This window comes from Pelobates fuscus, chromosome 1 (assembly GCF_036172605.1).
Source record: "Pelobates fuscus isolate aPelFus1 chromosome 1, aPelFus1.pri, whole genome shotgun sequence".
Lineage (NCBI taxonomy): Eukaryota > Metazoa > Chordata > Amphibia > Anura > Pelobatidae > Pelobates > Pelobates fuscus.
The window spans coordinates 295,720,777-295,745,850 of NC_086317.1; the positions used below are offsets into that span (position 1 = coordinate 295,720,777).

At 39.3% G+C, this 25,074-nt stretch overlaps 1 protein-coding gene across 1 annotated transcript in view; it reads right to left on the bottom strand.

The window, feature by feature from the left end:
- Nucleotides 1-16,914, bottom strand: part of MSL3 (MSL complex subunit 3) — a 37,577-nt gene extending 20,663 nt beyond the window's left edge. The window contains exons 1-11 of the mRNA XM_063444616.1: nucleotides 16,712-16,914; nucleotides 14,418-14,500; nucleotides 12,883-12,978; nucleotides 10,723-10,823; nucleotides 5,531-5,619; nucleotides 3,919-4,041; nucleotides 3,347-3,507; nucleotides 2,980-3,138; nucleotides 2,632-2,894; nucleotides 1,269-1,378; nucleotides 66-165 (exon numbers count right to left, since the gene is read on the bottom strand). Of these exons, the coding sequence (XP_063300686.1) occupies nucleotides 66-165; nucleotides 1,269-1,378; nucleotides 2,632-2,894; nucleotides 2,980-3,138; nucleotides 3,347-3,507; nucleotides 3,919-4,041; nucleotides 5,531-5,619; nucleotides 10,723-10,823; nucleotides 12,883-12,978; nucleotides 14,418-14,500; nucleotides 16,712-16,810 (1,384 nt within the window). The 5' untranslated portion in view covers nucleotides 16,811-16,914. The remainder of the gene's footprint in view (nucleotides 1-65; nucleotides 166-1,268; nucleotides 1,379-2,631; nucleotides 2,895-2,979; nucleotides 3,139-3,346; nucleotides 3,508-3,918; nucleotides 4,042-5,530; nucleotides 5,620-10,722; nucleotides 10,824-12,882; nucleotides 12,979-14,417; nucleotides 14,501-16,711) is intronic.
- Between the last annotated feature and the right edge of the window lie 8,160 nt (nucleotides 16,915-25,074).

Consider the following 25,074-nt stretch of genomic DNA (forward strand, 5'->3'; position numbering starts at 1 on the left):
AATATCAATAACGAACCCTTTCCAACCATTAACCAAATAATGAACAATGGTAATCTGTTTCTAACCGAATAATCGAAGTAGATGCTGAGATCCATAAATATAAGACGGAGGAGGAGGCTGATCACTTTGAGGGTAATTTTCAGGCATTAGTTTCCAAGACAATACCTAAAAAGTAAATAAATTAATAATAATAAGAAAAATGTATATACAAGCAGTAAAGGCAAACATATGAGTTGAAATAATTTAAATACAATAAGTGTATCTCATCAACATAGACCTTAAAATCAGCCCATACAAGGCACATACACATGTATGTATAGACTTCACAATATTTGTTTTAATTACCTGTAATTATATATTTGGTATGTTTACTGCTATTAAACTGATTTACCTATGATTGTTTCCATGCTCATTAAGAGTACTGCCATTGGGGGGGAAACAAACAAACAAACAAAATAAAAAAAAAAAACATGCATACTACAAAACTGCAATTTACCAAGTACTATGACCTGAACACAGTGCTGGTTTGACATAGAAAGCGTAATGCGTGGAAATTTGTCCAGGGTGATGTGTATTTAAAATTTCTATAAGTCCATTCCGTGGAAATTCTTTTAAAAGTGTTTTCTAGTAAAAAAAACAAAAAGAAACAAAAAAAAAAAAAAAAAAGTATGGTTTGATCCTTTGAGTGTATCCCAGGTTTGTTGTCCTTCCCAGCAGAAAGTATTGGTTCTGTCACCATAGATTCAGGCTGATGAAACCCATGTTGGGAAGTTCTTGCTTAATATGTATCGATCACCCAGATTCAAATGCATGTAATTATCGCACGAATACTATGAACTGCTTCAGATGTATGGATATATACTTTGATATCATTGTTTCCCCCCCTATCTTCTCTTCCATCCCCCCACCCCCTTTCCCAGTTTTATCAAAACAATAAAATACAAAGTAAAAAAAAAAATTAAATTTTTTTCAAAAAAAAAAATTGTAGCATGAGGCTGCTACATACAAATATGAAACAATGAAGGGGTCTGAATACACTGTATGCATCAAAAAGATACCCAGGTTCCTGGAGAGGTCCTTGTGGAGAACTTTATTTTAATAGGTTAGTACTTTCCCCTATTTTGAAGGAGCTTTCTTTAATTACACAATATCTTTAAATCATGTAAAACAGGTAAGCACAAGGAATAAACTACTTCCATTTGCTTTGATGTGCGGAGCAAAATTAGTAACTGTCAAGTGGGAGGGGGACCAACACTCTACAATCATACCTCATTAAGTTCATTGTTTCGCCGACCTTCAAAACCAGACAATACTGAACTTCCTTCTTTGCTAGGCGTTAAAGTAATAGGTGAAGATGATCCACTGTGAACAGGTGTTTCTAAAAGACAAGAAAGATACAGCAATATATGTGAAAGAAAGAAGAGAATTCTTTTTTTAAATTAATATTTCTTAAGAGACTACAGTTTTGGCTACAAAATCGGTCATGCTTGTAAACTCTTTTTTTATTTTTAAATAACTGACATGTTCATGGAGCATAGCGCTCTTCCAATACTCTAAATGTATGCCCAGAACACATTATATATAAAAATAAAATCGGTGATGAAACAAAAATGTAAAGGAGAAAAAAAAAAGCCCATATTGAGTGGTCTTTTAGTTCAATAGCATGCCATGATGAGGGTTTGTGGAGAGATATAGAGATCGATGTATATAAATAAAAGCAAACAACTTAACAACTCAATATGGGCATTCTCTCTTTTTTTTTTTAGTTCTCACTTACTGTAACATCACCACCAATCTGCAGAATACAGCAGTAATTTTGTTTTCCACAGAAATACCCAAGATTTGCATTCCGTTGCATATTTATAGTACAACAATGCCAAACATACACCATATTTATTGGGGGGAACAGGGTTAAAAGTAAAGACATCCTAATTTTAATAAATTATAAAATTATAAAATAAAAGATACAATTTGGTAAAAGGGACACATTTTATCTCCATTTGTATCCCTAGATTTAACAATGCACTGTTTTGAAGATTGGTTTCCCAAGCTAATCACAGTGACCGCATTGCCTTACCTAAAAGGCAAGGGAAATGATTAATGTGGTTGGTATTCAGAGTGATCAGCCAGCCTTGGTGGGTAGGAGGGGACAATCAATCACTGCTGCTGCTGCTGGACTGCCTCATTAGTGAGGAAGCCACCAATAACCCTTTGACAGCTCATCTCAGCATTCATTGGAAGCCAATAATTTTCTAAAGAAGTCAAGGCAAGGCAGCACTGTGATAGGCCATTTCTGAATACCTATGGCATGTGTGGCAGACTTTTTCTGGCTATTAATGGATAGACTTACTCAAGGCTTTCAATAATAGTAAGTGCACTTTGTGATTGCAGCAATCAACTTTAAATAAACTTTAGGCTGGCTAAAGTTGATTGGCATGATATTCACTTGGTATGGTTGTCCCAGTTACGTGCCTTAGGGGACCCTCCACATTACCATTTCTACAATGCCTCATTGCAAGGCATCAAAAAAAACAATGTAACAGTCATCAGCAAGGGCAGAAATGGCACAGTTTTAGTAGTAAAGTTGGAAATCCCAAACTTTAGTGCCTTATTCGTGCCAAGATTACCTACTTTTTTCCAAATGTAAAAACAGCTTTGGCATGGATGTAGGGGTGTCTGGATGTCGTCGCTTGGGCTGAGGAGAAGCGCTACTTTCAGACATCCGATCACAGCTTGTACTGTGACGCGTAGAGCGCCTAAGAGATAGCAAAAGATCGGATTCAGTTCTTCGTCTTTTAGGAGTAGCTGGCTCTCCTGTGGTTTGCTGACTGTCTGTTGACTGTGGCGTTGGTGGGTTTAGGAGAGGAGGACTTGGGGATACCTCATCTTGATTTCTGAGGAAAGTAACAAAAAACACTTCAGTGGTCTTTAACAGCAAATAATGAATAAAATAAACCACCAAAATCAGAAGTTAATTACCTATTGCCAAAACAAGTAGTTTCTTTAATAGGAAGAAAAAATTTAGTTGATGTCACCTTCTTAAATTGAGCTTGTTCATATGGGTACAGAAGAATAAGGGGTAGAGTGAAATCAAAAGTAATCCGTAAGCCATCCACCATTTCTTTACAAAGTTCAACACTGAGAAAAGAGGGAAAAAATATTAATAAAAAAAGTTAAATAAATAAAAAATATAAAAATACAAAAAAAGTTAAATCTAAATAAATTAAACATTCATCCTAATTAGTTAATTCATACGTGAAACTTCAATATATAAAAAGCAAAAAACCACAAACATCTCTCAATTTTAAAGTGAAGTATTAAAAGGAGTTTAATTTTTTTTTTATACTTTTTTTCAGGTGGCACATAGTGAAGATTCATGTTGACATTTGAAGATGTCTGATGATGCCGGAATCTCTCATTTGCTGAAAATGCAGCATTGATGGCAAAGTGCTTGACATAGGATTCCAGAATAGTAATTATGTTAGTCTGGCAAGGTAGTTTTACAAGCTGGGGAGGAAACAAAAAAAAATAAATTAAATTCAAAATTAGTAAAGTAACAGGCCGGGCACTAAAGGATAGAGAAGAACAAGGAAACAGTGGGAGACAGTCAAAGTTAAACATTTAAGTGAGATTAGCCAGGAATTCAAGGTGAATTTCATGTTCCCTTTAAAATTCCCACATGCGATAACACTTTTTAATGTTTGTGTATAGAATATATATATATATATATATATATTTTTTTTTTTTAAGATTGCCATTCCCAGTAGGAAACAAAGAAAATGGTTGTATGTGGTGGGAAAAGTGAGTTACACATACAAATAACTACTAAGTTTTTTTTGGGGTTTTTTTTGAGTGTCCCTTTAACAATTACTGAAAACCAGAACATACAGCATGTAACTCATAAAAAGTGCAATATACCCTTTTGCGCTTATTTATGTAGTAGCAATCCTCTTCAAGTTTCTTCTTCAAAACATCAGGAATTTCAATGACAATATTCTTTTCTTCCATGTCACGTTTAGAGTGAACGTCTTGTTCTTCTTTCTATAAATAGTAATGCAAGATTGTGTGAAAGACAAAAGCTGCTTGATAAATGCACACTTTTGCATTTATTATCCGAGTAGTGAGATCTGCCAATAAATACTTCTTCGAGAAAACAAAATGAAAACCTAAAATGGAGTTTGAAAAGATGTCAACTTTGGTAAACGTTTACAAAAAAGATTTGCTCATTTCTATTCTTATTATTTGGTCTAAAAGTGATTTGACAAGCAGCCAGTATACTTTAGTTTGCCTAATCAGTTTGTTCACATTTAGTTTAAAAATCAATAATATGGCAAAATTGGTCATAGAAAAATGCCAGAGAAAAGTAATTTGCAGAAAGAATCCAACCATGCTTCCTAACTCAAGGATTTATAATCATGGGTCAAAAGTGTTTCATTTAGTAAAGCTGTCTTTTATAAAGACCCTTCACTCAGCCACCCACAACAAATTTAGGATGGCTTTATACCAATAGGCAGCCTATTTACACAAAGAGTAACATTTTGTTTATTTGCTCTTTCAAGTTATTAGCACTACCAGAGATTACATGGAAAAAAACAATGCTGCCTTGATGCCATTTTTGAATTGATATGATGCAATATTTAATATAGCAAACATAATACTGAAGTTAAAAGAAATCAAGTATAGCTGCAAACAAAAGCAAGCCAAGTATAATTTTGCTTGCCTCTGCAGTAGCACTACCAGTTATGGTGAGTGGGCTGGATGTAAGAATCGATCATATAGCACATTTGTTGGCTACAGCAGTAAAATAAATTAGACAATGCAGTCAAAATCGTTTACATCCTAATGTAATAATATTCTAGCAAAATTGCAGACAGACAAATCACTTCATTCTCGTAAAATTGTAGATTTTTTCTACATAAGCCAAATTTAATCTAGAATTTTAATCGCAGCTTGTTAATTCACTGTTCCGTGAAACAGGACTTCGGTATTTTTTATTTCAGCTTTGAAACCAAAAAGCTAAAATAAATTAGGTCCAGGTATTCAGGGATTGTTGCAGGAAGGCAAGTTTATTGAAAATAAAAAAAATAATAATATGCAACATTTAGGCCTACACGTTGCAGTTTGTTTCAATAAACCTGTCTTCCTGCAGCAATCCCTAAATGCCTGGACCCAATTAATTTTAGCTACTAAACTGGGTTTTTGCCAACCCTGGCCCTGATAAGCACCTGCATTCCTAAGTGTGAGTGCGGTATCCTCTGTGAATTGGAACAAAAATGTTCTATTATCCATATAACATCATAAACTATATTTTTTGTAATAAGCTCAATCTTCCCCACAAAAAAACAACACAATCATAATACACTATGCAACATTTCAACCACTTACAGAGTCACAACACTGAAGTAAGTAATTTGGATGGCAGAACTATAATTTATTACCTTACCGACACATGTGGCAGCATTATGGTAATGTTATAAAAAAAATAAAATTAAAATAAATCAACGTGTATGTAATTTCTATGATTTTATACCATTTCAGCCTTTTCTTCAAAATCACTTTCTTCACTTTTTATTTCCTCATCAGTTCCTTCGTCACTGTCCTCCGATGAACTACTTAGTGCTACAAGACAAATATAGAAGCCGTTACCTCAAATGTTTGTGTTATGCATATTTTTATCTTTTCATGCAGTACTACAGAACATAAATAATTTGGACTGCACACTTTAAAAACAGGATTTACACAGAACATAAACATTAAACACTGATTGGAATAGAATCACTATCCTCCCCAGAAAAAAAAAATAAAAATAAAAAGAACAAACCACACCACACACACATTTTCGTTAAGTGACAAGTACCCTCTCCCTGGTGCTCCACTCTGTCCCAGGGAGACTTATTGCAAAGAAAAGCTGTCAATTCCACATTGGGAAATAAACAAGATTACTATAGATATAGAGAGATATAGATTATATATATATATATATATATATATATATATATGAAAGGCCACAATCAATACAAGATGCACATTATTATTATTATGATATTTATAGAGCGCCGTCAAATTCCGCAGCGCTTTACAAATGGTGGACGAACAGACATGAGATGTAAACCAGACAGGTTGGATACACAGGAACAGAGGGGTTGAGAGCCCTTCTCAATGAGCTTGCATGCTAGAGGGAGTGGGGTAAAAATGACACAAAAGGCAAGGATAGTATTAGACTAGTGACAGTTGCAGAAGAGGAATCAGTTGGGAGCTATTAACAGTTTAATTGATACGCTTTTATGAAGAAGTGGGTTTTTAACGATTTTTTTAAGGAGTGGAGACTGGGTGAGCATCTAACGGAGGAGGGAAGCGAGTTCCACAGGAACGGTGCAGCCCTCGAGAAATCTTTAAAGCGAGCATCAGAGGTGGGAGTACGGACAGAAGATAGACGCAAGTCTTCAGCAGATCGTAAGGGCCACATACATACATACAAGAGGGTACAGTGCATGGGACAATATGCCTTGTGCCTCATGCACATTTCCATGTCTTACAAGGCATAAAATGTGTTGGTGACCCCTACTTTTTATGGGTTTACCCTGCATTGATTGATTCAAATAAACACTACATTTTCGCTTTTTATAAAATTTATTTGGCACATTGTCCCATTTGGAAATTGGCAGCTTTGGACTTGCAATTGTTTTATAGGCGGGAAAGCTGTCACAGTTTTTCTAAAAAGGGAGTCGATAATACGCTGTTTTTATACTTTATTGCATATTTGTGAGGAAGTCCTCCAGTCAACAGTTTGCTCTATATCCTACAGACAATTCGTGACTGCAGTCTTCTTCCTGTCCAGTAAAAATTGGCACATGTTTGGTCATTGTGCCAAATTAGGAAACTGCCCAATAGAATGTTTCTTTCAGGGAAGCACTAACTACCGATTCCCTATTAAAGTTCTTCTCTTTCATGTGAACGATTGTTCTAGCACAGTGAATAAAGTAGCTCTCCTGGCTGTCAGTTTCATAGGCTGTTCCAAAGTTATCCTAACTTAAAACAAATAAAAAAAAAAAAAAGCAGATCTCTTGAAATCTGCACAAGGGGTATGCCATTAATCCAAATGTCAATGCTGCCGATCATATAGGTGGCGAACTTCTTTACATTCACATAGCATGTAGAATAAGTCCAGGCACACAATCACTTATTGTCAGGACGAACCAGTGGCCCAACACGCAGAATGAAATAAAACACGTAATAAATACAAACAGTAACAACATATTACCAGGCCTTAGAATGGGCGGAATTAACGTAATAGAATTAACAGTCACAAGCAAAGGTAAGGAATACAGAAAGAACAAAGCCAAAGGGCCAGGATACCAGACATACGGGAAGTCAAGCCAAGACCAAAAACAAATAATCAGAAACGCACTCTCGGATAACCAGCATGATGGAAACCACGACAGGGCACTGAACAACTGCAGGTTTGGGTTTAAATAACACAGTAAATCCTGCTATTGGCTAATTTGGGTCTCATGACCCCAGAACGTGCATGCATAGCGAAAACGTGACCACACATGGTCACGTCACAAGTGATGTCATTGTGGGCGGCGTTAATAATTAGGGCCGCCTTGCAGCGGCCGGCGCCCCTCCCAACCTTGGACCCGGCCGCCGATCCACAAACTGCATGGAGGGAGAGGCTCTGGGGGTGAGGGGAGTAACCTCTCCCTCCTTTAGTGCAACCGCACCAATCAGTCGCGGCCACCCTGTGGTGTAACTGTACCTATCAAGTGCGGTCACACTGAGGCACCGTGATAGTTATGATGCAGACTTTAATTTAATCAACAAGTTTCACACCACTGTGTAGTCTTTGTCAAACCATGTGACCAATAGCCAACGACTCACTGAGTACATCTACAGAGTAATGCCTTTCCAGCTTGATGCAGCTCCATGGCGACAGAACTGCTGAAGTGAAATCTAAATACCGTACATACTCGAGTATAAGCCGACCCGAATATAAGCCGAGGCCCCTAATTTTACCCCCAAAAAACTGGGAAAACGTATTGACTCGAGTATAAAAGACTAGGGTTGGAAATGCAGCAGCTACAGGTAAATTTCTAAATAAAATTAGATCCCCAAAAATTATATTAATCGTGTGTGTGTATATATATATATATATATATATATATATATATATATATATATATATATATATATATATATATATATATATATACACACATATACATACATACATACATACATACATACATACACACACACACACACGAGTGCAGTGTGTGCGCGCGTGCGCGGGAGTGCAGTGTGTGCGCGCGTGCGCGGGAGTGCAGTGTGTGCGCGCGTGCGCGGGAGTGCAGTGTGTGCGCGCGTGCGCGGGAGTGCAGTGTGTGCGCGCGTGCGCGGGAGTGCAGTGTGTGTGCATGCATGTGTTGCAGAGCCTTGGTGGGGGGGTTGGCATTTTTAGTATTATTATTATTATAATAAAAAAATTTGTTATATTAATATTTTATTATTATTTAAATATTATTTTATTATTATTTTTTAATTATTTTAATACTTTTTTTTGGTAAATTATTATTATTTTATATTATTATGTATAGATTTTTTTTTTCGTCCCCCCTCCCTGCTTGATACATGGCAGGGAGGGGGGCTCTCACTCCCTGGTGGTCCAGTGGCATAGGCAGTTTAGTGGAGGGGGCTGGCAGAGCGCGCTTACCTCTCCTGCACCTCCCTCCTCCTCCGCGCCGGTCCGGTCAGCTCTCTCTGCAAGTCCCAGTGTAAGTCTCGCGAGAGCCGCACTATGAACCCGCGGCTCTCGCGAGACTTACACTGGGAGCTGACAGAGGTGCTGACCGGACCGGAGGAGGAGGGAGCTGACAGGAGCGGTAAGTAAATGCTCTCTGCAGCCCCCACAACCCCCAGTCTGTATTATGGCAATGTAAGTTGCCATAATACAGACACTGACTCTAGTATAAGTCGAGTTGGGGTTTTTCTTATACTCGAGTAAATACGGTATGTATATATAACCATGCGGTATAATCTATAAAGTTCCACATATTTTGGACTTTACGTATATTAAAGCAAGATTTCACTGGTGGCACCCTATATAGGGGGTGTGTTAATTGCATATGAATATAAACCATAACAATTTCTTAAATAGTATTATTAGACAAGTTTGGTGCGTTGTATAACTCCCTTTAGCGTTTCTGACACCATGGAGACATCAGGATGAGAAAGCATTCTGCTGCAGATGTAGTTTGCGCCTGGCTAACCCATGTTCATATGGTGTTTGGCTCACGTGATCGGACTTCGCTTCATGTGAATTAATACTATCATGGCCTCCTCATGGAATGCGGCGTACATGTGAGTAGTTTGTTTTTCTGCATACACACCACTATACTGTTTGATTTAAATTTCATGACAAAAGGCAACATATCACGGCCGAAGTGTTGTCATTTTACTTGATGATTCAATTAAAGTTAGCATCGTACCCAAGATTGTGTGACCAAACTAAGACACATACTGAAAGCCTGGAGGGCCCATAAGACACACCTGCCAATTGTTTGTCGTGTCCCTTTTTAACCTTATTGTATCAGAAGGGTGAAAGGCATACAAGCTCAAGTAGATGTTAGGAAGCAGTGACAGTGTTCTGAAAATTGGTACAAATAATGAAATGCATAGTAAATTTGTCTATGTTCTGATGATCAACAAAGATGCCACAGGCATTAAGCACTATGGCATATATGTATGGTGGCAATAAATGGTTAAGCTGTCCTGTTGGTACAGTTAGGGAAAGTTCATGACCCCGGTAAGGCTGTTGGGCAGAGTGGGACAAGTAGCCGGGCAGATTTGTTGACATAGCTGTTGCTGGGGACAAGAACTGGCTGGGGATTGGTTGCTAGCCACGAGCGAGCAAAAGAGCAGGAAGCTAGGCAAGTATAAAAGTGGCAGCGCAAGTGCTGTCAGAGGTCGTTCAAGACAGGAGAAGCACGGATGGACCCCCGCCCTCCCTCCCCTACTTGCTAATTTTATTTATAATAATGTCGTGGTGTTGGACAGCATGGGGGCAAAGTCATCCTCAGGTTAATCTGGATCTACAAAACATGACTGAAAGGGCCTTAGCTGTGATAGTTCTACCCCAGCTGAGGCGATGGGGCAAAGTCATCCTCAGGTTCAAGTTATGAGGAAGGATAAGTGTTAAAAGGTTAGCTATGACTGACGGGCAATTAAGTGATGGTGAAAGTTAAAGTTTTGGAAGTAAAGTGGAAAGTTTATGTAAATATGTTATACCGTTATCAAGTTATGGTGGTATGCCCCTTTTAAACTTTAAACAAAACACCACGGCAAACCCCATTGAAATATAAATAAACTGTGTCTGTGTTTATTGTGTTGTCCAAGTTATTTATGCAAAGTACTGCCTACCATACATATAGAGATATGCAAATAACAGTTGAACTAACTTTTTTTTATTAATATTTCCAGGTGCTTATGTACTTATAAGAGGCCTGCATCACAGACTTGGTGCTCTATAAAAAGCAATTCATCACAATGTCTGCTTTCAAACTAAATTTTTGTGGAGTATGATATTTAACAGATAGGATGGCGAGGAAGCTTCCCTTTCTGAATAGATTAGCCCAGTCTTCGTAAGTCGCATTATGGAAAAAGCGAGTGGTTCGTCATAGTTGGAATGCTGCAGACATCCACACTGAATACAAAAATACTCACTGTTGTCATCATTGTCCTCTTTTTCATTAGTAGTAAGGCTTTTTAAAACAGAGTCTACACCAGGTAATCTGCACCTCCTCTTCTTCCTGCCCTTTCTTCTCCTAGAAACACAACTCTAGTGAGTCTATTGGCATTCGAAAAACAGTGTTTTAATGAAAGACATATGCTAGTTATAGAAATCATATGAAAAAACTGATCCTGCATACAAGTATAGCCACTCCAGTCGAGTTTTACTCTGTCACTGGAGGCGGAGCCGCAACTACATCTGGCATGCATCCAAATTAATCTCATAGTAAAGTATTGAATTCAATGCATTTGGTCACATTGCCACATTTCACTTCCTTGTTCTTGAGGAAGTGCCTCTAGAAAGGGCAACCTTTGGCAATCTAGATTTTGGGGGCTACATCTCCCATAATGCTTTTAAAGACCTAATGCTGGCAAAGCACCATAGGAGATGTAGCCCACAACATTTGGAATGCATCTCTTTAAAAAGAAACACCTTAAAATAGTTTCTGGTACAAAGGCTCCGTTGTCCATTGATTTTCCCAGCTTTTTGGTTTAACATAAAACCTGCATTAAAGCAAATCAGTATTTTCCATTTTTATGCTTAACTTTATGTAAATTAAAAATGTTGTTATTGATGGTTACAGGAGCTTTACGGCATCTCACTCCTTTGTTGCACCTCAGATTACAAGGTTGGAGATAAATAATGAAATTTTCCCCCCATTTATTTCAATGGTGGAAGTTGACAGTTACCAGGAATATATTGATCCCTAGCAGTTTAAAAAAAATTCAGTTTTGAGTAAGAGACAGGAAAAAAAAATGAACAGAAATCAGTTAACATGAAATACATATAAACTAAATAAAACGATAAGGTAAGACAGTTATTAACGGATTAGAACTAGTTCCATGACAGCAATAGGCATAGCACATCTCTGGTAAATCCTTTATAGATAAGGTATGTACGCCAGCCTCTTCATCTGGGGGGCCCAGGAACTGGCCACCTCAGGGCCCCCCCGAGGCTGGCAGTGGCTCCACAGATCAATTTTCGCACCGGGGCCCCATGGATCGTGTGTACGCCACTGGTACAGCCGGAATATTTTAATTTTCTCCAATGCCCAATGGGGGGGGGGAATTACAGAAAATACTTTAGTAGATATAGCTTAAATGAAAATATATGTATTTTATTATCCATTTTTCCATTGGAGGTCTAAACACAGCTTGCAAAAACTACAGATCTTGTCTGCAGCCTTTGCAAACCCTCACCCTTCCTACCCACGAAGTAATAAGACTGGTTGTCTGATAGACAGCAAAGGGGTGAAATTAGGTCAATTTCAATTTAAATATGGACTTTGTAATATGGGGGAGGGGAGATGCACTTTTGAAGTATTTATGTGGAAAGAAAGAGAGAGCGAGAGAGTGCGAAAGCGAGCGCAAAAGAGAGCGAGCGAGCGCGAAAGCGAGCGCGAAAGCGAGCGAAAGAGAGAAGATAGAAAATGAATATAATTCAGATAGAAGTCCCACTCCAGACACAAAAAGTTCATCTAAATGAAGTTGTTGTTATGGTGCCAGGAAGCCCCTGGACACACTCTTACCTCAAGGGGTTGAACCACTCTCGAATGGTTTAACTCCAAAAGTTGCCTCCAGTGCCGGTCTCCACTTCCACCCAGCGGCTTCAGAATTTTCAGATTCAGGAAATGCAGAGTGCCGACGGACAGGGGCATCATTGTTTGGCTGAGAGCGGTCAGCTGACACTCTCAGCCAATCAGTGACTCCCCATTCACCAAACTGGCTTGCAAAGAAACTTACCTTTTAAGCCAGTTTAGTGAATGGAGAGTCATTGATTACCTGAGAGCGTCAGCTGAGCGTTCTTAACCAAACAGTGGCACCCCTGCCCGGCAGCACACTGTGCTTCCTAAATCTGACAATTCAGAAGCCGGAAGCTGCCAGGGGAAGTGGAGACCAGTGCTAGAGGCAACTTTGTGGTTAAACCATTCGAGAACTATTTAAACCCTGGAGGTAAGAGTGCCTCCTGGCACCATAACGTCATTTAGATGAACTTGTTTTGGTGCCTGAAGTGATCCTTTAAAAAAAAGAACACAGGTAATGCACAACAAGCATTAATCTTCTGTTTACTTAACATGCACAGAGGTTTCTTACATGCGAGCTACCGCTTTCCTTGCCAATTTTCTTTGCAATCTCCGATTTTCATCAGTATCACGAAGAACATGATCTTCTGCTGCCCATCTATCCCAGCTAGGTTTGTAAAGGTAAAAATAAATTTGAAGTGTAAACAAAATCTTGTTAGACAACAGACATAACTTTATGACAGTCTAAGCCTCTTGGCAACTACAGCTGCAAGGAAACGTGTGAAACTTTTGTAATTACCTAGATTGCTGCTTTAAATACTCACAAAATGTGGTTGGTTCCTCATCCAAGTCACAATTATAGACACAATATGACTAAATCAAAAAACAAACAGCTGCATTTTTCAACTTTTTTGGGAAACAGGGTAATGACAGTGCAGGCTTGGAAAAGCAAGTTAATGCTTACATTTAGTAACATATAGCTCCTCCTTTAGCAGCAACAACTTCCAACAAATTTACTTTAGCTGCTTAAAAGACTTGCATAGTGTTGACAAAACCAACTTGCGAACTAAGCAAAGACCCAATGAAGGGAAAACTATTTGAATTGTTGCTCATTCTCATTATTCTCTTACTTCCCATTTTAGTTTAATGTATCGCATTGAAGTGGTTGCAGTCTATAATCTTTTGGCACCACACTTCCATTAAGTGTCAAACTGTTTTTGTTTCTAAATGAGAGTCCCTAGTAGCCTGTCATACCTGAGCTGCTAGGGCTAATGAGGAAATATTAACCTAAACAGCAATGGATGAGAGTGAAAGTCTGAGAGTGTCTTTCACAGCCGTCGTTACTACTGTGTATTTGTATGGATAGAAGGAAGGTCGTGATCTCTGCCCAAGCCCTATCTCCAGTGGGGATGGGCTGCGGCAGCTGGCTTGGGAGTCCCATTCAATGTTAAACTGCTAGAAAATAGTTTTACATGGAATGGAGGGACAGAGCGAGGGGATCCAAAGCACTATAATCAATTCAATGAGATGTTAAGTCTCCTCCCCCAGCGAATTAAGTCTTGCTGCTGCTCACCTCTGTAAATGTGTCAACGAAGAGCTATCGCCCAGTAGAAAACTTAACAGATGTATGAGCCAGATGACCATATTTTACTCATGTATGCACAAGAGTCCCCCCCCTTGTATAAAATAGAAGGCATTAATGAAATTATTGTTGTTTCTTTACAGCATACATTTATGGGCAGCGCATTAGAATTGGTCTTTTTCCCCCACAAATGCACAATTGTCTCCCAATGCTTTCCTATAGGAAAAGCATTGGATTGCCTGAGATCATCAAGTTTGATGATCTCAGCCAAAGTAAAGTACACACTCATAGGACTTCAAAATCAACATGATCACGCCATTTGTTTTTTACAGCTGTGCAACAGCATACATTCACCATTTCAGTCCATTTCCATTGGACTGAAACATTTGTTATGTGCAAATGCAGGTCTCCTTAAAATAAATTTGCTCTTTTGTTTAATTTGAAGCCCTATGTCCAGTGACAGGCAACTTTTTTTTTATACCGTACTTTTGTGATCCCATCACCTTTTAACAAACTACACTTACCTTCTATTCCAACCATTGAAATGGATCAGATATTCTGGGTTTTTTCTGCCCTTGTCATCTTTGCTAACAATTATATCAACAACCTGAAATAATGAGATGGGTGTAAATTAAAATTACATCAGATGACAATTTGAATACTTGCCTACAATACCTCTGTCATGAAGGCAGAAAGACACACACATAATTATATTATAAACAGGAGCACTCAGGGTCTTTATCAAGATGGGTCGAAACGTTGATGTAGATTTGTGTTAAGACTGTTAATACACGTTTGAAAAATCCAAGTGAGTGCTCCTGTTTCTACCTTCATATCTACTGGCCTGGAGGCACCCTAGTAATATACTTACATACAATATATTTTTTGGGGGGTTGAGTGCCAGAGTCTGGACTGATTATATATACACACACACACACACTGAACAAAATTATAAACTCAACAATTGTTTTTGCCCTCATTATTCATGAGCTGACATGTCACCCATTGAGCATGTTTGGGATGCTCTGGGTCGGCATATACAACAGCGTGTTCCAGGTCCTGCTAATATCCAGCAACTTCGCACATCCATTGAAGAGGAGTGGGGCTACATTCCACAATCAACAACCTGATCAACTCTATGTGAAAGAGAGGTGTTGCACTGCGTGAGGCAAATGGTGGTCACACAAGATACTGACTGGTTTGGCCTGTCACCTAACCTCATTCATGCATGCGAATGAGGTTAGATGAAAATCCATGCTCACATACAAATGTGTATGGGCAAATGAGTATAACAACTGAAATAAGTTATTTATTGTAGTTTTACATTTTAGTAATATATGTGCAAAGTAAGCCAACAAAAACTCAAACAGTCAATGTTGGTTTCTTCTAAGTCATAGCAATTCAAATCTAAATGGCAAAACTCAGTAAAGCTTGAGAGTTTTCCAGAAAAAAAAACAACTCCTCTTGACAAGGTTTTGCCATTAGAATGTGCTACTTCACTTCACTGAATAGCCCTGATTTGTATCCAATTGATCTGTCATTAGCTGCCTCTTAAAACAGCACTTAAAGAGTCAAGACTCCTGGGGCCAAAGACCCCCTTTCACCCGATTCCAAAATGAGTGTTCCATAAACTGAAAACCATATATTTTATAAAATATTGAAATTAACTTTGCTTGAATTACACAAACACAGTCAGAAATTATACTCTGACAAAAGTAGGGACTAGTTTGTCTTCGTATTGCTCCTTACACCTGCGGGAGGGGAGTCTCTCTCGTGGATCCCATGGTCTCTTCAATAGACTTCAGTATTTTTACTCTTGTCCAAGCATAAGAGCACAACATGGAGGTGGGCTTCTGGCAGCTGCGAGGGAAAGATTCAGTTAAGTATATCTCTCCTTCCCCTGTATCCCATGGCACGCAGCGGCAAATTCAGCACCAGTGTTTTTGCAAATTACAGAACCGCTTTAAAAGAACACTATAGGTTCAGGAATACAAACGTGTATTTCTGACCCTATAGTGTTAAATGCTATTTAGGTGGCCAACCTCCCCTAAAATAGGTTATTATTATTATTGCCATTTATATAGCACCAACAGATTCCGTAGCGCTTTACAATATTGGTTAAATGTGCCTTCATTCCAGTGCCGCGGTGGTCTGCCAGAACTGGCCTCTTTGATGATTTCAACCAAGCCAATGCTTTCCCACTGAAAATGGTTGACTGCCACTTGAGGTGTCCCTAGGCAGCAATGTAAACAAACACTCACTTTTCTCTGGAAATGCAGTGTTTACATAAAAACGTCTGCAGGGACGCTCTATTCCCATACTCACCAGAACAAAACACATTACCGGTAATCTGTAGTTGTTCTGGTGATTATGGTGTCCCTTTAAATCTCACTCGTTGCTTCTACTTTCTGGAGAACTTAGACATGACTTTAATAATAGCCAACAGGTACATACATACATACATACATACATACATACACACACACACACACACTGCATTCTTTGCATTTAGTCAAGGCTCTTGTGCCAAATTTGACAAACAAACAATCTTAATTTAATTCGACATGTTGACATTAGCTGACTTACAATAGGAATTGTGTGAGTGCAGTGTAAACAAATACAATGAAATAAAAAGTGTATATATAAATATAATGCACACACACAAAATAAAGTTCTCAGCACAGCTCCTGTCCCATTCACCCCCTGCTATACACAGAGTAGCATTGTATTGTTGTGATGCCCTCTCTCTCCCAGCAGAGGCCAGTGAGGAATGAAGCACTGTATGACAAGCCATCTCATGCACACTTCCTGTGCCCACCTTTGCATCGTACAGCACTTTGGCCTTGGTCGGGTCTGGTTCAAAGCAGAGAACTTTCTCCCCTTTGTGGAATTTAAATTTCATTCCCCGCGAGTTCATTTGTTCATCATGGCGAAGTGCAGGAACCGAGACTCCGGCGGCGCCCGCAGCGCCGCACTGACCATGGGGGAAAAGGAGCACACTGCCATTCGGAGACAGGCACGCCATGCCTACTAAGGGAAAACCAACCAATGACAACCGAGTCTCAAGGGAATCGTCCAATCCCGTGCGAGTAGAGGATGCACTACAGACAGAACAGCCAATCAGACTGCGAGCAGGGAAAAACAGGGATACTTCATCAAATGCAAAGAGTAATGCCGTTTAGCTGCTAGAGACAAAGCAGGATGTGTCGTACGTTACAAAATCGTCGAACTCGAAACACTAGAGAAACGAACCTTGCAAAAGTGTGTCGTCCCAGATTAGAACGCGAGCGGCCATTTTGTTGGCGGTGAAGATATTCTAATTACTAATACGAGTCCATCAGACTCCAGGCTGTGCTGTGTAGGTGTATGAGTTAAGCTTGATTCAGTTGTAATATTCACCCATACACAGACCCATTCACTTTCATTTAGAAAGATGATATCATAGGAATTCCTCTGTAGCCGGAGAGATATCTGCTGTTTACCCTGGGCTTGTTGGGTAATTGGTTCATTTTGATAAATGCTAAAATTAAAAACAAGTTTAACCACTTAACAGGGAGGGGTTTGTGGTTGAATAACACAATTTTAAAATGTAGGCAAATAGTTAGATTGGAAACATTATATTATTATTATTAGCATTTAGATGGCATTTCTATGGACAGTCCCTATTTTGTTCCTCTTTTCTATCCTAATGCCCCTCTTTTCTAGAAGCTCATTATTATTGGTGTTTATAAAGTTATACCAGACCTCCATAGCAATTATACTCGCAGTGATGTGTCTTTAAAGTGCAATAAATGGTTCAGAAATCAGTTCTTGTTCTAAACTATAGTTTGGTTTCATAAATTTTTATTAGAAAGTCACCTAAAATGTCTCAGAATAGCCACTGCCCCCTTTTGTAAATTTTAAATGTTGGGAGGCATGTTAGTGCCAAGTGATTTAAAATTGAAGAATGCGGCTATTATAGACCGGTGATTAAAATACAGAATATTAACAGGCAAGAGGTGAAGTAGGCCTGTTCAAACACGTTTACAATCTATGAAAAAGGGGTAAAGAAACACAAGAGGAAAAACAGCATGTCAGAGGGAAGAAGGGATAGATCAATAAGAGGCCTGTGTCAAAATAAGCTGGTAAAAGTGTTGTGTGGGAGAACCGAATAGTAGAAGGAGGGAGTATGAGTTGCGCTATGAATGTGAGGGAAGTGAAGAGGGCAATTGTTATGAGAGAAGCATCACACAAGGCTCCTATCACATGTCTGGTGTAGTGGTGTGGCAGATCCTAAGGGAACAAAAGCATACCTCACAACATGCAGGCTCTGCAATTTAGGACTTGTCGACAGAGTCCTGAGGAGGCACCGCCAGTTACGTGTGTACATCACTAGCAATTCCCACAATGGGTTGGGCCACCCAGAAAATGGGTGGTCTAATCTGAAAGGGAGTTGGTCTTCCTAAAAAAGGTGCCAACCCACGAACTGAGAGGCAGCTTGGCCGGCCCCAGCTATCAGAACCATGCAGGGAGTGCTGTAGAAGCTTTCCCTGCATGGTCCTAGTTCTTGCTGCACAGAGTTAAATTATGCACTCTTGCCGTGCTGCCCATTTCCTTGGTGTCCCCAGATGAAGGGATGATGACCCTATTCACTGCCGACAGGGCCTTCAATGGCAACGTGAGCATCAGCAGTGGAACATGGAGTAATAGAAGGAGGTTGCCGGGTTGAGTAAATCGTGTTTTCTTTTATATCAGGTGGATTGACCTGGGGAAGAGATGGCAGCAGTATACACTATGGGAAAAAGGCAGGCTTGCCGGTGGAGACAGTCTTATGTTCTGGCCAATGTTTTGCTGGGAAACCTTAGGTTCTGGCATTCATGTGGATGTTACTTTGACACATACCATCTATTTAGAGATTGTTGCAGACCACGTACACCCCTTTATGACAGTGCTGTTCCCTTATGGCCTCTTTCAGTAGAATAGTGCACTCTGCCACACTGCAAAAGTTGTTCAGGAATGGTTTGAGGAGCATGACCTATCCTATCAATGGAGGCTCTACCTCTCAACTTGCACAACTTAAAGGATCTGCTGCTAATGTCTTGGAGCCCTCTGATGAGCCACTCTGGTGAAATGCGCACGTCAGGGGCTCAGTGGTCACTGGCTGGACAGGCAGCTTTGGGCAAGAAGATATTTTACGCCTTTAGTCCTGCTGCCGGAAAGCAGTAGGGCCAGGGTTGGACCAGAGAGCATGTGGTCTGAACCTCGTTCGTGTGCAAAGCACAGTAATCACTCCCTCACAGTCCTGCACTCACTATTGAGCCCTGCAATGTGAGTGAGTGATTACCATGGTTTGCATCCAGAGGAGCTGTAAACCACAAGATCTTGTCCAGGCTGCTTTGCCTTCCACCTGGGCTTTCCTTATCCTCCTTCTGTCAGCTCGGGTAGGGAGTACTAGTGCTCACTGCTGGACAACCTGGGATTTTCCTTATTATCGGCTGGTTGAGCAAGGATTATAGCCCCCCACTGCAAGAAATGTAAGCAGGAAGGGGGTCAACACAGAGCACGCACATTACCTAAAACCCCTCACATTACACAAAGCCAACAAACCCCCACATATTACATACATGTCTCTAGGTAGGGGCCCAGTATTTCTGTGACCTCGAGGAAGTTTTAAAGGATCGCAGCAGCTCCGCAATCCGATTAGGAGTCCCAGGACGTTTGTGGGTTGCTCCCGGTCAGGCTCACCATGCCTCTGCGAGTTCCTTCCCAGTCTCTGATGTCTCCCGGGCCGCTGAGCAGGAAGGGATGGTCTGGAGGGGCATAAGTTGGTGATTATAGTCTTTTTAGGGGAAGTTGGTGGTTGGGAGCCCTGTACAAGTTCTAGGTGATCCAGACAGCCAAGCAAGTACTGGGCAATCAACCTGACATCGTGGTGGTTGACAAGGAACGGAAGACTGCAGTTGTGGTGGATGTGGCAATACCCAGTGACTGTAACATCAGGAAGAAGGAACATGAAAAGGTGGAGAAATACCAATGACTGAAAGAAGAACTAGAAAGGATGTGGAAAGTGAAGGCAGTAGTAGTCCCAGTTGTGATAGGAGCACTCAGAGCTGTGACTCTCAAGTTGGGGGAGTGGCTTCAACAGATTCCAGGTGGGACATCTGAGATCACTGCCAGAAGAGTGCAGTTCTAGGAACAGCTAAATTACTCCGCAGAATCCTCAGACTCCCAGGCCTCCGGTAGAGGACACAAGAATGAGGAATAAATATACAACCCATTAGGAGTAAGAAAATCAATTTGTTCTAATTTTTATTGAGAGGAAATCTGCTGTATTTTGTAATTTGCTTTGGCAAATTCCACCTCTCCCTTCTAAGGGTTAAATTTCCATGGGATGATCCAGATCTAGTGAAGGCTCTGCAGGTGAAGTCAGTTGCCAATCACTTGCCTAATCAACAGTGTTTGTACGACCAGCCTGAGTCCGTTCACTTAGAGTCTGATATTCCAGCCAAGATAGCTGGACTGCTACAAACGGAGATGGGTCTGATATGTTACTTTTGTTTCGTGCATTTTTGTGTTTGTTGGAAAGTGGGAAAGCCACCCAACTATAGAAACTATAGAATACTATGTGTATAGTTAGTGCTCAAGAAAGAGCAATGATTTTTATTGTTTATGTTTTATTTTCACTTATTAAAGTGTTAAACCTAGAGTTGGAGTTTGTCACACATTAAACTTACCATTGGACGGAGAAGTGATGTCACCACACTTAATAAAGGAAGTTCTATGGTTACCAACAAGTTCCCCACATGCAAATTAAATGTACAATCATGGACGAAATTGTATGAAACCACTAATCCAAATAATAAATGCTAGTCTAGAGCCATGCCACTACCTGTATTTGGATATCTTAATCCCGATTTAAATATGGATTTGGTAATGTGGTACTCGTACTCGACAAAATATTTGTTTTCTCCAAAAATGCAGTACTATCATTTGAGAATTTGAAAAACAGATATACATTGAAGATTCTCTGCTTTCACAATACAATCTGATCATAACCAAATTACAGGAAATGTTTGATATCCCAAACATAGACCAACAATTTGATTGTTTGCATATGAATAATTTGGAAAATATGTATTTAAACTTCCAATCAAATCCATACCATATATTTTTGTTACTATCATATGATTTATCATCTGTCCCAACAAAAAGATGGAATTCATTCTGGTCTCAAGAATAATTTTAAAATCTTAGATTAGTTCATAAAAAATCTTAGTTCATAAAATATTCCCAGGGACATTTGATAGATGTTGAAGAAATTATGAAAAGGTGGGAACCATAGCTCATATTTGGTGGGCTTGCTCTAAATTTAAAACATTTTGGGAATATATTCTTTATTTGATTCAAGTTGCAGCCCCAAATATAACAACCTCTCAATTTGGGATTATTTAAGATGACTCCTACAATATTTTGTAGACCTGAAAAAAAATGTGATTTCTCATTTATTGATAGCAGCAATTGGTTATTCAGATATATTGGATATCTCCAACTATTCCAACCAAAAAATAAACAGCTTAGCTTTGATTGTTGAAAATAAAGGTTATAAGATGGTCATGAGACAATCTATGCACAATTGGGACAAGTATGAGATTCATGGGGAAAGACATAAACGGAGGGGCATAACAACTAAATGTAGTTAATGCTTTCAATACGAGAATTTATAAACATTCATTAGGTATGGTCATGTTTTGTAAACCATATTATAGTAATGTTTATTTTAAATGTTGAATTGAATCTGTATAAACAACTTGTGATATATACATTAAGTGTTCTTCATACTTCAAAATGACAACATTAATAGATAAAGTCACATACGATTATTTTCCTTTAGAATATTCTCTTGTATCCCCTTTTTTTGTTTTTCCCCTCCCATTTTGTTTACTGTTATTTCTTACATATGTTATCCCTCTATATGTTTTTGCTTTATGTTTTTATTAATCATTATATATGATTGTTATTATATCTATCGAATATATTGTTTAATTTTATTAACATTTCTTAAAATTGTAAAATAAAAGAATTTGAAAAGAACTATCCATTTTAAAACAAAACCGCTATGAATTTGTCTTAAAGGAACACTATAGTCACCTAAACAACTTTAGCTTAATGAATCAGTTTTAGTGTATTGATCATGCTTCTCGGTTTTCACTGCTCAAATCACTGCCATTTAGGAATTAAATTACTTTGTTTCTGTTTATGCAGCCCTTGTCACACCTCCCCTGACTCTGATTGACACAGCCTGCATGAAAAAAAACTGGTTTCACTTTCTATCAGATGTCATTTACCTTAAAGATTTGTATCGCTTTCTCTGTTTAATCACATACAGGAGGCTCTTGCATGGTCTAGCAAGCTATCAACATAGCAGAGGATAAGAAAATCTAAGTTAAACAGAAGTTGCAATAAAGGAAGGATAAACTTTAGATGACTCTTTACAGGAAGTGTTAAGGAAGGCTGTGCAAGTCACATACAGGTAGGTGTGACTATGGATCATAAAAAAAGTGATTTAACTCCTAAATGGCAGATAATTGAGCAGTGAGAATGAAGGGACAGGATCTATTCACCAAAACTGCTTCATTAAGCTAAAGTTGTTTTGGTGACTATTGGATTATAAATAGATTTCTTAAATTAAAGGGACACTATAGTCACCAAAACAACTTTAGCTAAATAAAGCAGTTTTGGTGTATAAATCATGGCCCTGCACTCACACTTCTCAATTCTCTACTATTTAAAAGTTAAAACACTTTGTTTATGAAGCCCTATTTACACATCCCTGCATGTGACTTGCACAGCTTTCCTAAACACTTTTGGTTTCGGCCCAAAATTTTCATTTCAGTGCATCCCTAGTGACTATAGTGTCCCTTTAAATTATTTTCAACTCTCTGAAAAGTTTCATGACAAGTTATCCTGGAATGATATTTCATTAAAGCGGCACTGTCATGCCGAACTTACCTTTCCTCAATCTCTTCCTCTTCTCCCCCTCTCTCAGGATCTGTTCTCCGTTTCTTCCTGTCTTCTTCCAAAGAACTTTCCCACGCTGTGTAAAATGACACAGAGCACTGTGATTGGTTAGATTCCAAGCCCACCAATCAGAGTTATCTTTGTCATTTTACACAGCCTGGGAAAATTCCAATGAACTTTCCCACGCTGTGTAAAATGACACAGAGCACTGTGATTGGTGGGCTTGGAATCTAACCAATCAGAGTGCTCTGTATCATTTTACACAGCGTGGGAAAGTTCTTTGGAATTTTTCCACGCTGTGTAAAATGACAAAGAGCACTCTGATTGGCTTAAACCAGCCAATCAGAGTGTTCTTAGCCTAATTGCAGGGCGGGGCAAGGCTTTATAAGCCTTGCCCCGCCCTGCAGAGCTCAGTCTGCGCGGAGCCCTCCATGGGTGAAGATGGATTCATATTTTTAGCATCGTTTTTATTTTTCGGTGGGATTTTTTTTTTGCGCTCAAATTTTTTATTTTATTTTAAGTTCGACGGGTATGATGGCTTTTTATTTGGCCTTTTTTGGGGCTGAAAAATTAAGATTTTAGAAAAAAGAAGACGCCAAATGGTAAGTTTAATTTTTGTTTACAGGTTAGTTATTTTATCCCCCCCCCCCCCCTCATTATTTTTAGGGTGAGGGGGGTAGGTAGGGGATAGTTTTATTTGGGTGGGGGGTGGTGACAAGTGGCTTGGGACCCCTAGTCACCTTGATTGGGGGGGGGGGATTTTTATTTAGGGCCCCCACCCGCCGCTCTGGCAATTTTAAAGCTTTTTTGGATGGTAGACTTGTGAGCCTGCATCTACGCTATCTACTAGGAGTGCTGGATCTCCAATTGCATCCACAGTGAATGCCTGTTAATGAGTATGTGTATGTCACTCAGTGTATGTATATTTGAGAATGTGTATCTGTCAGTGAGTGGGAGTGTCAGTGTGTGTCTGCCAGTTAAAGTGTGTATTGGTTAAACAGTGTGTGAGCCGAGTGTATGAGCCAATGACTGTGTGTATGTCAGTAAGTTATGTCTATCCGTAAGTGTATGTATATGCGTGAGGATGTGTGTCTGTCAATAAAAAAAAGTGCATTGGTTAAGCAGTGCGTGTATGGGTAAGTGAAAATGTGTGTACTTAAAAGGATGAGGTAGTAAGAGGTGGAGCTCTAAGAGGAAAATATGGAGCCTAAAGATATGTGGAATCTACAGAAGAAGCATTGGTAGAACTACTGGTAAGTAAACAGGGGCCTGGTCGGGTGCTGCAGCCCTCTAAGACCACGACCCATCACTTTCTCCCAGCTTCAAACAGAGAGCGTCCTATAAGAGGGAGGAGGCAGCAGTGGGCAGTAAGCTGCTGCAGACCCACATGAGCCTCAGCCAGCAGCAACCCAAAAACATCACCCTCCTGTAGATAAAATGTAAGAGGGTGGCTACAAATATTACAAATTGTGATCTGTCAACACCAGCACTAAAATGCTGGTGTTGACTTGCTTTATTAAAATAAATTTATACAGATGATATACGTATGAAAAACATAATGCCGACTTCAAGCCTTCATATAGAATGGGCATTTTAAACAAGTTATTGTGACATCTGTCTTTGTTTCCAATCAGATTTTCTTACTTCTGAAGGGGTAAAAACAAGCTGCACATTTTCTTTACAGGAACTGGGAAGCTCCTGTTTTTTTAATTTGTTGTTGTTTTATTTTTTTACTATGGGAGTTTATTTACTAAACCAGGAAAGTTTCAGACCAAATTTTGCAATTAATATATCAATTTTCTACAATCTTTGGTTAATTTAATAACCTTTCATGTGAATTAAACTCTGTCACTTGTGAGGTTTTTGAAATTGAAAACAGACTTTCAATGCCTAAGCCCCACAGTAAGGAAGCTGGTTGTACCATAAATGCAAATGCCGGTCACTGAATATGGCGATGTAGTATATGTACCTGCACTGCAAACCCATCTTAATAAACTTACTATGTTGTATAACTTCTTCTTCCGCTTTGCGCTACAATGTAATTACATGAACCACCATTGTGACTTGTTAAAAGAGCTAAATTGCTGGAATCTAGATGCACCCTTCATCTTTCCAGCCTTGTGTTTAAGAGCTTTTCTGGGAAGCTCCCACCTTATCTGAGTAGAATGCTCTCCCCAGCTGTCC